Source organism: Battus philenor, unplaced genomic scaffold (assembly GCF_028537555.1).
Source record: "Battus philenor isolate CCGP_79_NKW_IND1 unplaced genomic scaffold, ilBatPhil1.0.hap1 SCAF_28, whole genome shotgun sequence".
NCBI classification, from domain to species: domain Eukaryota; kingdom Metazoa; phylum Arthropoda; class Insecta; order Lepidoptera; family Papilionidae; genus Battus; species Battus philenor.
Genome location: NW_027181691.1, coordinates 2,523,189 through 2,537,655, shown reverse-complemented (window position 1 = coordinate 2,537,655; position 14,467 = coordinate 2,523,189). Strand labels below are relative to the sequence as shown.

Here is a 14,467-nt window from a genome sequence, read left to right as displayed (position 1 = left end):
CAGAAATTAAAATAAAGTAAGTAAACGCCTTTCGAATTAAAACACGACGTATTAAAATTATTTATTTTTTACAAGTTGTACCTGCAGCCTTTAAACTGCCTAAAATTATTATTACATTGCATTCCAAATAGAAAAAATAAATTAATGTAACATATTCCGCAGTTATTACTTTATACAGAATGATCGGGAATATGTTTAAAAATTGTGAAGCTTTTTTCTGACACATAACCTAGACATTCACACCTTTGAAGAATTTACTTCTTATTTTTAATCACCCCATATACTTATATATACAACTTCTTTATAGGAATTTCACACAATTACTAGCCATAATACAGTTTTTTTTAAATAAACCAATCAAGACGTGCTTCATCAAAGCTCAAGTCTAGGGTCTCTCTAAAAGTCTCATGCGTCCTAACTAAAAAGGTAGCAATATCCCAAACTCTTTAAATAAAAAAAAAATGTTACAATCCATGTTAACTCCTAAGGAAGTCCATTATCTTGCTTATTATAAAGACGTCTATGCTAAGTTCTTTTTGCGTTCTGGCAACTCAGTCAGTTAAACTGTCAATGTCAAACGTCAATAAGCATATTTTCTTGTCATAGAAATATTATGGTGGTGAATTAACAAGATGATGAATACAGGTTTGGGAGCGCCACCAGCTCCCCTAACGCGAACAACGTGGGCGAACCGAGGTTGGATCCAGATCCATTCTAGGCTCGACGATCCACGCTGCCGTCCCAAGTGGCATACAGAACAAACACTACACAGCTCTACTCGGGTAGAGCGGTTTACTACGTGCGAAAGTCATCGTACAACTGGAATGCGTCTGTCCAGCTTCTGTTTTTTTATAATTTCACGGACTCTTCCGCTCCATGAACTCAGTTCCGATGAAGCTGTAAAAGCCCCCTGGCTAACAGCATCAACTTCAACCGAAATCAAGCAGGATGCAGGCCCCTTCAATCGGTCTTATTGTTAATCTAAGGCTCTTCTTAGTCTTTAATACAAGATATTTAAAGAAAACTTAATAAGTTTCAGCCATAGAACGTCCACCGCTGGACATATTTTCCCCATACATTTTCAGTATAATCCCACTATCACTTCAACTTGCCGTAATAATCACAACTTACTTTTTCGTTAACGGATGTTTTTTATCAATTCGTCTTAATGATAATAATTTTTTTTTTTAATATATGATAACCATTCTAATAACCCGCCATACACTAGAAAACTATACGTTAATTTTTAGATTGCTGTTACTTAAAATATATATTTTTGACCACAATATTTTATATTTATTTTCACATAAATTGAACGTAACTCTAAAGTTGTCAAACACCGCTCCATAGCAAATATACAACAATTCATATATAGAACTGTCAAATAAAAACAAATTAAGTTCACGTTGGTATTATCGTATATTTAAAAACGCAACAGATAACCTTAAATTAGATAATATGTCAAAAACAATGATAAAATTACAAGATAAAACAGTTGCGAAAATTATTTATATTTCATATTCACATTATTTTTTATTATAACCTAACTTTTCCGATAGATTTTGTATTGCCAGGAGTTACATGTCTGTAAGATAATTTATTCCTTTTTTTTATCAAATTACGCTCTTTGAAAAAATACAGGTAATATTTATATAAAAAACCCGAGTTTGTTGAGTCCTCTTCTGGCCGCTAGGTCTTTCTCGTATCCTTCTCATGTAACCAAGTGGACAATGAGAATTACTAATCAATTATAAAGTTTTAACGCTGTTATTGCATAGTTTATGTTACGGTAAAATTTTAAAATATCAATAGATACGGTAACTTTTATATTTTCAACACTTTACATGAGCCCATGCTCCACAGGAGGACGATTTGGTTGCTAAGAGTGTCATTTCGAAAATGGATTTGACACTAGTTCAACCCTTTCGCTTTAATATAGTAATATTGTGCTACATAGGGGAGACAAGAATTTTATAAAGGCGAAGGTGGGGCGTGGCACAAAAAAGTTTGGGAAACACTGTTCTATATAGTATATAGATCATCGATCTTAACCTATATATATAAAAATAGGCTATCCGCATAGCATAGCACGCATAGGCCTCCGCCAAAGATATCTATAGAGGAATATACCATATTCGCGAGTTGGCTGCCCATACTCTAGAAACTTATTTGCTAGCAGTGGTTATTCTTTATAATTATATTTACTATATATAATTATTATATTACAAAAGGTGTAAATTACATAAGATTGCATATCTTATATCGAACTTACGACCTATGATCGCAAGTCACTGTCCTCTACCGCTAAGCTACCACAGCTCGAATTTTATAAAATAACTATATGAGAAAATCGCGTGTGAAAACAATTTTAATTATTTCGTACAGTGTGAAAACTCTCTTACAATTTGCTTCGTTTATCAGTTTTTTTTTTTTGTTTCATTGTACCAATTTACGCTTGTAAGTATTAAATTAATAACAATGACATAATTGTATCACAGATAACCTTGAACCTTTTCAAATATATATTAAATAACAAAATGTTAAAGATTAAAAAAGCGGACATGTCAATAAAAGACTTGAGATGACAAAATACTTAAATTCAGTTCTTGGTAAATAGAGAAATTCCTTAAAGGGGGAGAAGCTAACTTTTAGAAGCAATTTCCGTGAATAGTAGACTTTAATTTTGCTGCGAACATCTAGCATGAACAGTTTTCATGTTCTAATTTTAAAAACGTTATAGCTTTTTTTGTTACTGGCCTATCTCAATTATAATAACTATTTTCGGCACTACTGTGTTTTTGGAAGTTGTCCGGTGGCAGAATTGGAACATAAAATTCAATTTTAAAAAATAATTTCACTAATTAATAATATTTTAGTAAAAATTTATAAGTAGAATGATGCGGATGTCACACATTATTAATTTATTTTCTTAATGCAGCACCAATAATAAAGCTAGCGCTGCTACTTCCCCACTCCAAAGTCGAACGGATACGGTAAAATTTGAATTCAAAATCCGAATTCTACCACTCGACACCATTAACGAGGGATTCTACATTTTTAATTCCATAAACTATTATTTAATACTTTTTTTGATTATTTTGATAGATATTTTTAATACAGTTGTTAGAACAACTTGTTTTCAAACTCGTTTATTATTATTTACCGCACTCACTGCATATCAAAAGCGTTATTATATATGGCATCTCTTAATATGTAAGGAAAGGAAGTTGCGATTAAATGAATAGGCTTTATTTGTTATTCCGTTTTAGCATCTTTTCCTAGGTCATACGGAAGTTAGGACCTTTTCCTATAAGACTAGGTCACGCTCGACTGTGCCTTATTCAAAGGTCCAATATTATTTATTATAGAAACCTTACAGATAATATATATACTTACACATATGTCATAATAATAGAAAATAAATTAAAAAATTTCTCAGGAAAGCAGTACACTCTACAACAGGGGTCACCAACCTTTTTACTCAACGGCCAAATTTAAAATTTAAAATTCTTTGGCGGGACGCACTTAAAGTAACACTAATTATTTAACTAAAAAACTATATTTAGATTAAAAATATGCAATATATATATATATATATATATAATTCGTCGCGTTCGTAATGTATGTTTGAAGAAATCGCTGTGTGAGTAACTCGTCACAAACTGTTCCGGTTTAGTATGTACTATCTTTTTATTTTATAATAGTATATTGATGGGATTAATTCAATAAAATAAGTTTATTTTCGAAATGCTTTCATATACATGTTAAAAGGGCAGCATGTTATTTATCCCTGCTTTAGATATGAGTCTAGGAAATCTGTGAATGAGGCAATATATCCATAAGGACATAGGCCTCCGTCACAGGACATCCGAAATAGAACCGGTAATAAGCGGCCTATGTGACACAAGATCGTGTGTGGAAGTCTTACGCTATGCTTAATCAACTATAATTTATAATATAATGTTTAAGGTAAATACATATGAATTGACGCAGTAGTAGTCCAGTGGTAGAGGATTGAGACTTGGGATCGTAGGTCACGGGTTCAATTCTCGATATACAATATTATTTAATGTTACACCGATTAGTGCCTCTGTATGTCTCACCGATTAATGGGACTCTGTGTTTGGCACTGATCGGTGTAACATAACTCCTGAAGATGCCCCGTGGAGGGGTGAAGCACGTGTTGAGTGATTTGACGGTGGCAGTTGTGTAATTCGCATTGTTTGCCGCATACGCATTTATCAGCGGACTGGCGGGCGGTGCACTTTGTTGCACGACTACCACTGCATGTGCGGAAGTGGCTAAATATTGGTCCTTTTCTTACTTAATATTATGTAATTAACACTTTGTGCATTAATTATATAGTATTGCCACTGCTATACAACAAATTTCCAGAGGATGGGCAGCAGCGTCATCTGCGTACTTTAATACTATACTGCGATATCCAACCCGCCTGCCAAGCGTGTCGATTATGATATATTCCCCTATAGATATTTTGGGGGAGACCTATACCTTGCAATGGACGTCTATAAACTTAAACGACGATATTCATTTATAATTTCGTATATTCGTACTTCTTAGTACTTATACTCATTACCTGACTCATAAGGTATGTCTAAATACAGTAATTATTGTCTATCTTTGATAGCAGATATAGGAACCTATTTTTCCCAGAACCTCTTCTCTTCCATATGGCCGTCTCCAACTTTCCAAGACCTTTACTATATCGACGGTCCACTGAGTGGGGAACTTACCCATGATACGTCTACCAGCTCGTGGTCGCCACTCGATAACCTTTCGGCCATCTGTTGAACGAGCGATGTGCCACGCCCACTGCCATTTCAGATGAGCAACTCCTCGAACAATGTCGGTGATCTCCTCATTTATTATTCAAGCATAGCCCTCTTCATTGCGCTCTTAGTGACCTTGTGCCTTCTTATAAGTTCCGTTGTAAGTGACCACATCTCGGATCATCAACCTAACCTATCCCTGGACAATATAAAAAGATGTCTATGAAATAATTAAAAGAATGCTCTAGCTCGAAACAACCATAAAAGTAAGAAAAGGACCAATATTTAGCCACTTCGCCCGCCCGCTGATGAATGCGTATGCGGCAAACAATGCGAATCACACAACCGCCACCAGAGTCTAGAGACTCTGTGTTTGGCACTAATCGGTGTAACATAGCTCCTGGAGATGCCCCGTGGAGGGGTGAAGCACGTGTTGAGTGGTTTCGCGGTGGCGGTTGTGTGATTCGCATTGTTCGCCGCATACGCACGGTGCACTTTATTGCACGACTACCACTGCATGTGCGGAAGTGGCTAAATATTGGTCCTTTTCTTACTTAGGATGGACTTCCGCGAGGTAACTCCTGATTCCATTAAACAACCATAAAATGTTTGCATATTTTTAAAATATTACTTTTGCACTATCGAATGATTAACACTGAAGTTATTTTTTATAAAAATATTTCAAATTTATTTTAGACAATTAGTAATATACTGACAACATTCCCTTTCCCAATTATATCAAAACTTCTTTCGGTGAAAATTAAAAAAAAAGAAATGTAATGACGTCATTAAAAAGTTAATAACAATATATCATGAAGGTCTTATTTAATCTTATCGATAGAATTTCACACAAATATCCGCAATAATTGTACAGCTTTAGCGACCATGGAAAATATCTAAATGAATAATAACAATGTAATTATTTATTATCATTTCACAATGTGCTCACAATTACAGATAAGTTAATTTTAATCCACCACTATTAATTATTATCTATGAATTATTCTGCACAGTCATCAATGGTCGGAATAATTTGACTGATTTATGTTCTCGTACATCTGGAAACTTTTTAATAACTTAATTGCCCATCGATTTACGTTTAATTTAATTTGGTTTTTTTTTTAATGAAGAACGTTTTGAAATTATTTTGTTAAAAAAAACTAAAAAGTGCGGCCATTTTGTGTAACTTTTACAAAATGGCCACCATTAAAGTAACAAATATTGGATTATCACTTTGTTTTCATAATTTTGAATTTAAATTTATAAATTACACCAAAAAATAATGTGCAAAAAACATCGTGCCAGTATTTTAAAAATGGCATTAAATTTAAATCACTAAAATATTTAGGAGAAAACAACCTGGGGCGCAGAAAGAGGTTCCATATCGTAATTGAAATAAAAGACTTGTGTGAAATAAACCGCATGATTTTCCATACGGAATACATGTATTGTCAAAGTTACTATAAAGTTACATTTAAAAGGTTCCCATAGTCGCGCGGCGTGTCTGTGGCACTTTGTGGCGATGTTACTTAACTACTTCCTGTTGCAAATTTTATTTCTCCGTTTTCGGGGCTTCTTGTTCCGTTATCTTACTGTATGACAGGAACTTGAATTCGGAAACCTTTTTTTAATATTCGATTTATTATCGGACTCTACTTCCATCTTTCACAATTTCTTTCACTCTTCCTTCTTACGTCTATCACATTATCTGTCACTCTCACGGCATCTAATTACAATGCTGTCACGCGTCACCTCCCATCCTTCGAAAAATTTCTTACAGTTTTCATATTTTTCTTTACATTTTACGTAAGACTCTATATTTCATAACAATTTTCTATAATATAGTTAATTTATTTACAATTAAAATCTGTCACAGTTTCTTTCTTACTACCTGCTGCACTCTTTTTTATGTTCCCTTATTTATTATAAATTTGCAAGGACATTATTTACAATAATTTTTATTGTTATTTCCGTATCCTTCTTAAGATAATTCATTCATTCATTCATTCTTCTGTTGTCTTGCTTATTCTCTTCTATTCCTTACCATTCCTTGCACTTTAGACGTTAAAAGAAATACGTCATCTGTCAACAAGACGATTGATCTCTCTTAGTGTGTCATCGGTGAAAATTTGCGGGTTAACAAATGGGTGTAAAACTATGTAGGTTTACGCGTTGCAACTTCAAATGTGATACCTCTATCAAATTGCACTGGGGCCTTACTGTAATCCATAGTATTTAATGGAATCAGGCGTTACCTCGCGGAAGTCCATCTTAAGTAAGAAAAGGACCAATATTTAGCCACTTCCGCACATGCAGTGGTAGTCGTGCAATGAAATGCACCGCCCGCCAGCCCGCTTATAAATGCGTATGCGGCAAACAATGCGAATCACACAACCGCCACCACCAAACTACTCAACACGTGTTTCACCCCTCCACGGGGCATCTTCAGGAGTTATGTTACACCGATTAGTGTCTCTAGTTGACTCTGTGTTTGGCACTAATCGGTGTAAATATTGTAATCCATAGCACACGCTCTCTAACCATAGAGGTCTTAGCCATAACAGAAGAATTAATAAAATGTTACACATATGAACAAAACTTTTTAGAAAGACATTTAGAGAGTAATTGGTTATATACTATATAGCTCTATTGTCAGTAAAAAGCTTTAAAGATTTAACATTCAATCACCTTGTATAAAGTGATCACTCTTGAAAACTTATTTTTCCAATCAGTTTCCGATAGATCAATAACGTCGGGAAGTACTCCGCAGGAACAAATAGTAAACAATAATCAATTTTAATATATAGTAATCAAAATGTCTGAATAAGAAAGAATCTGAATGTTACTCGTAAGGACGGACATCGTTCAGGGAGCTCCGAAATATGTTCTCGTCTAAAAAACCTGTCAATGAATGTCTGAAGATGTAGGTCTTTGAACAATGTGTTGCCAGCGATGACATACGGATCTGAAACGTGGTCACCTAGGATTGGATTATTAAGAAGGTTATCACCCAGAGCAATAGAGAGAGCTATGTTCGAAGTTTCACTGCGTCATAATGATCGAATCATAAATGAAAAGATTTGCAATAACAAGGTCACTAACTTAGCTTGAAGGATTGCTCGTCTAAAGAACAATGGGCTGAGCACGTTGCTCGTGCATCCGAAGGCCTTTAAGGTCGAAAGGTACTCTAGTGGCGACCATAAGCTGGTAGACGTGGCGTGGGTAAGCCTCTTATTAGGTAGACCGTCGTAAGAAGTATCTGGATACGTAACGATCTTTAAGGATCCGAATATTTAAAAATCATTTTTATACTTTATAATTATTACGTTGTTTATTATGTCTGAAAGCTTTGTTTTTTGGTATTGCGTGAACCATGGGTTAACTGACAGCAAATGAGCTATATATTCACCATAGCAAATATAGCTTCTACACCTATAACCAATCTCACTGTATAGAGAATATGCGTTAGAATTATAGACCAGATTGTAGCACTCATTTAACTTACAAGGAAAATTATAAAGTACTTTTTTAATGATAATATCTTCGTGATTAATATGTGTTAGATCTCGAAAGTGACGGATAAGGTATGGAAAAAAACCTTACCGGAAAAATAATAATGAACATTGTTGTTATTACAAAATATAATTACGCTATGGTTCATCGTTGCAAGTACTATTCTTTTTTTATTTTCTTTAAATATTAAGTAACTATTCATAGTTTGAGTTTTTCTACCTATTAACTGTTCACGTAACCAAACTAAAGGAGGGTGATTATCGTATGTGGTTCAACATCATCACATCAACTATAAAACATCCACTGCCGGTCAAATGGCTTCTCCATAAATTTCTGACATTCTATTGCAAAAACCTCTGCTGGAAATGGTGTGACCAAGAGAAATAAATATTTATATATGAAAATCCCTATATATAGAGGATTTTTTGTATATAATTGGACATATATACATTATTAACTGTTTTGAAATAAAAAATCGAGTTACGTAATTGCCATTGTTTACAAAATGTAAATTTTAGGTTATGTCCCCCTTTTAATTGTCTGTCGATTTAATTTCATGATATCACTACACTAATGGTCTGTATGTAGTTCTAAAAATTAAAAAAAAATGTGTAATATCAGCTGATCGATAATGTCAAACAACTTATCGGTTATCAATTGCAGAATTTTGACGAGATCATCGCGTGCCAAGTTCCTCACCCCCATCGCAGCGCATCAGTGTGACGTCGCGTGACGTATGGCAGATAGAACGAGCTACGCTTACGACCCGGTTGGGACCGGAGCGCCAGTCAACCAGCAATCGTACAGGATGGAGGCGGGACAGTTGTGGCGGCAATATGCTATCGCCGGCGTCGGTATGTTATTGTGAATTATTGAAAAAAAAAACAGTGACTATTTTATTTAATTGTGTGTTTAATAGTGTTTTTTTAATCTGTGCATAATACTGACATTACATTAAAAAGGCGCGGTTTTTTTAATAACACTGGTATACAAAAATAATAATGCGAGCGTTTTATAAAACACTACAATAATTTCGATTAAATAAATACAGTAAATGTTATATAGGTATGCTTTTAAATATTTATAAATATTATTTATTTTTTTCTCAAACTAAAAAAAACAATCAGGCAGTTAAATGCGCGTGAGTTTTAAAACGATGCAGCCTATTTCATTTTTAATTATTTTAAAACATTAACAGAAAATTAAAAATAATTATCATTGTTATCTATGTTACCTCAATGGAAATTAAATTAAAAAATAAAGTGAATTAACTCTCTTGAAAATGCGAATGGATAAACATTTATTCCAATTGAATAAACTAAATGTAAGACACGCGAGATTACGGAGCTCACAAAATATTACTGGCACAGTTAGTTTTAAATTGTGTACGATTAAAAATAAACTTTACACTCGCTAGGAACGACAACCACGCTTCCGTGGCCGCGGTAATGTGGTATAAAAAAAGTTAATGTGTGATCAGTAAAATTATGGCGGGAAAAATTATATTTTTGTAATAGAAATTTTTTATAACCTAAAACTTATAAATTAATATTAGAAACATTTAAAATAATTATAATGATAACTATTTATATAAATTTTAGAGAGTTTATTATAAGATAGGTTATTTAATTTTTAAACATGTCTGCAACCTTTTTACATTCGAATTAATTTTGTTCCGATTTTTTACCGGATTATGAATATGATAAATGAATGCATTTTTAAAATATATTTTTAGAATCTATTTTAAATTTGCTTTTTAAATTGATTTTGATTTGTTAGCCACGTATTTGAAATTGACTTTCATAGGATAAAATTACAATTGGACATAGCAGATAAATATAAAACAAAATAATGTTTGACGTATATACGAATATAATTTTTTACGATTTCTATTAATAGATGTAGGATACGCGATAATTATATTATCGCTTTGAATTACTAGCATTGTATTATTGGAAACAAAGACGTAAATAGGTAGTAAAAGAAAATAATTACTCAATTGTATATCGAATAGATGTACTACGTACGTAATGCAGATTCAAAGCGTATCGGTCTTAATCTTGAACTCGGCATTGCATTTACGCAATAGATAGTACAGGCAGTAGTATTTCTTTAGTTTTTCTAAGAATCATAATAATTACCGCCTTTTCTGTATAATTATAGTTTTGCACAATCATTATTATTAACTATTTCATCTTATCTTATATAACAAGTTTGTTTCACTAATATTTTTAGACTACCAAATATTACTAGATATGTTTAATATTATTATTTCTAGGATTTTAAAGAAAAACGTCATTGAGATATGTGCCTAGACCTGAGCAATCGTCGATTTATTTGCGTAAACACTGCTCTTCTGATCTTGTCTCCAGGAATGCCATGGAATATCAAAGCGATATCAGTTTTCAGACTCATTCGGACTTGTAGACTCATTGAATGTTTAATATATGGCGGCCATTTTGTTGAAATTAATTTGTATTATTGTAGATTTAAAAATTAACTTTATTAATTCTTAAGAAAATTAATATTTTTTATCCTTATAATGGCATTATTTCTTTATGTCTTAGATGTTAAATCTATGTATAATACCGATGTAAATAGTAATAAAATTGTAATAATTCAATAATAATTCCAATTTCAAGGACTTTGAATACACATTCCATAAATTATAAACATATTCTTACAGTTTATAAATAAGCCGTTGCATTACAATCGTATTGCTTTTGTTTCGTTTTGAAATATTTTAAAAACCTAGCTGTCAATGCACATCAATTAAAAATATGGCCGGCCTCATTTTCCCGCCATATCGGTTTTTAAGTTTAATTGCCAGTTTCTAAATTTCAGCAAAAATCATTATTGAAAGCATATATCAGATAATGAATGTACATACAGAATGAAAATACAATCAAGGGCAAACCTACAAATGCTTCTACAAAGAAATGTCACAGACCTGAACGGAAACTTAATCAGATTGCATCTGCATTGTACTACTTATCTCAAACATTTACAGCTCATAGAAATAAACAATGAAAAACGAATGTATTTCAGTGACGACTGTTAGAATCTTTGACATTTGTTCACTCCTTGTGTCATTTTTACGCGACAGTTGATTCATTTTATACAAATCTTCAATTACATTTTGAAGATGGCGGTTTTATTACGTTAAACACGCTACGCAAGTTATGTTATAATAACGCAATTTAATAACTTGAATGAATTTTGATTGCTTTTACTATAGAGTAGATCTTTAAATATAAATCGTTGATTTTATGATTTTAGTTTTTGTCACTAAGTTACATTAATTACCTGAGTGTCAATGCGAGATCGACACAGAATTAGGGATCCGCAGAAGAACCGTTACCGACGTAGCTCGAAGAACTGCCCTCTTAGAATGGTAGTGGACAGGGCAGCTAGCTTGATGGCTGTTGGTGCCGAAAGGTTCTCTAGTGGAGGCGTGGATAGGCTTCCCACTGGTTGGAACGACAATGTAGTTAAGATATCAGGAAATCGCTAGAAGCGTTCAGCGCTAGTATCCTTTAATAGTGGCAATATTTGGAGGCCTATGTCATACAGTGGACGTCTATCGTCTGAAAAAAATAGAAAATTAATTATGAACATTTATATTTTTCACGTTTTTACTTCTGTGATAGTGAGACTACGAAAAATAGGTTTAATTTTTAATAAATTAACTAATCTATAGAATATTAAACTGGCAGTAATATCTCTCATTGTTTATCTATTAAAAAAAAATTTTAACGTCAGATATTTATGAAATTTACACTGAAATCATTAAGAATACTATACTAGCTGTCACTTCCTCCTAGCTACACAATATTTTGTAATGAAGTATCAATAATTCGTAAATATAGAACAAAAGAAAATTTGCGACAAATTCTTTTGTTTCGCGCTCTTTATGCGTACTTGTTAAATCTGACGTAATTCTTTATAATGATCTCCAGGCGTAACAACGCCCCCTGCATGTTGTTTGATAGGCCAGATGCAAAACATGGTAGATCATACACAGACATTATATATTTTGATGCGTAATTAAAAAAAAAGCTGTGCATAAATTATGAAAAGTATGGAGTCGGTTTCAAAGAATTACAAATAAATTCATTGTTGATATTTTATTGTGAAGTGACAGTGGCCTGTAGCGTGCAGAACATATAGCCCTTGAGACCCTAAGTTTCTGAAGAGGAGAGTAGGACGGAAGAGCCTGTTTTTTTAATGGCCCCTATTATTAGGAGCCTCTCTCTCTCTCTCTGTCTCTGTCTCTCTCTGTGTGTCTATCTCTCTCTCTCATCCTACACAATTTAAGACCGCAGAACCCCTATTATCGGAAGACGACGAATGTCACTTCCTACCAGTCTTGTTGGAAATGTTTGGAATAGGCCTTTGTGCAGCAGCGGCTTAAAAGATGATGATATAGCGAAGTAAAGATGCTATTACACTAAATAATATCATTAAGCAATTATAAAACTTGATAATGTATCGATCAAATTATTGTATTAAAGATAATTATTGCAATGAAAGTTAAAAAGTCGTCTATGTTTATTGCCGGCTCTTATCAGAACGTCAATTCGATGAAACTGAGGTGAATAGTGACCCAAGACAAGTCTCCAGGAAGCTTTCGAACTTCGCTAGTTAAACAAAGATTTGTTCCAAGCGCCCTCTCGGCCTTGTCCCTTGCAACTCGTGGAATTTGCAAATGCCAGGGCAGCTTGATTAACCAGGTAAAACATTGCTGCTTTCAAACCATCGTATTCGAATTTTAAATGGTGTGTTTTCACTAGAAGTGACCCTATGGGAATAATAACATAAATGTTACCAATCAAAATAACTGATTCAATAAAATTCCATTGCGTAACTTTAATCAGAATTCCTTATTTATCTTTTAATAAATTGTGTTATTGTTTTATATATTACGTATTCGATTGCCTATTGATCGGTGTTTTTCCGAAGTATTTACGTGATAATTTTTATCATCATTTCGTATAGTTTGACATCAATTTAGTAATAATCTTTGATAAAATATGGTTTATAGCTCACACGTTGTAATATTCGGTCGTTTTTGAAAATGGCCGAGTTATTATTATACGGAATATATGTCATAGACGCCCACCACAAGGCACAGGACTCTCCCAAAAATCGTCACGGTGACTGGTCTTGCACTGCCTGCATCCGGTGACTTCCTACGACCTTAACTATATCGTCTACCTAGTGTGGAGTCAACAATCATAGTCCAAATTCAAATTCCTCATTATTGTCTTGCTTCCAGCCATCTTTTATAAACTTAGTGTATATTACTATTTCACTATTACTCCTCCATCTCTCTCCACTTCTCTTTAACCTTCATGACGTCATACGTGTATTGCATTTGTAGACTTCTCCGTAGAGTTTTCTGGTATAGTCTTCATTTTAGTAAGCACTTGCATCAAATTCTGTAAAGCAAATATATAGGGCAGGAATATCTCCAACAGTGGGCAACTTATTGCACAGATAGAGTATTAAACAACAACAAAAAAATAGGCCAATACATCATAAGATTGAAATATTCTTCTAATTTCAAATTGAAAACGTTGTTTGTTAATCATGAATACTTTTTTTTTAATTTAGTAATCTGTCTGAATACCTCATCTACATAGAGCCACTAATTATACTAAGCACCTATTGTTGTATTGATATGCTATAAACTATAGTAAGGTCTATTTTTATAATAGTCTGTGGTTTGTTTTTATAGATGCTGTAATGTAACACGAGGAAATTCGACCAGCATTATTTTACATTAGATTAGATAATCCTGTAACTCATGGAATAATATATTTAATTCAATAGATGAGATGGCTAGATGTATATAACGTGATGGGGTACCATAATTAAATCGAAAATCAAAGATAACGACACAACAGAGGTACTGTGAAATCATTCTACGTGAATGGAACTGGTTATTAACAAAGGAGGTACAATATCTTGGTCCTAACCGTGAACAAGTATGTTGCAAACCAGTCGTAATATCAGGAACTTAAAAATATGCTAAAAAAAAAATATGTTTTATTTCAAAAATATAGAATTCGAAAAATATAGAAACGCAATTACACCGAATATGTACAGTTGCATTCACCAATCGGTGATGGTCGGAGGCCTTGTGTGAAAAATCAAAACCT

At 33.3% G+C, this 14,467-nt stretch overlaps 1 protein-coding gene across 2 annotated transcripts in view; it reads left to right on the top strand.

Moving 5' to 3' along the window:
- The window catches only part of LOC137926081 (facilitated trehalose transporter Tret1-2 homolog), a 57,277-nt gene that overhangs the window by 16,753 nt on the left and 26,057 nt on the right, over window positions 1–14,467 (top strand). For both annotated transcript variants that reach the window (XM_068769623.1, XM_068769624.1), the window contains exon 2: window positions 8,967–9,157. In XM_068769623.1, coding sequence (XP_068625724.1) covers window positions 9,040–9,157 — 118 coding nt within the window. In that variant the 5' untranslated portion in view covers window positions 8,967–9,039. The remainder of the gene's footprint in view (window positions 1–8,966; window positions 9,158–14,467) is intronic.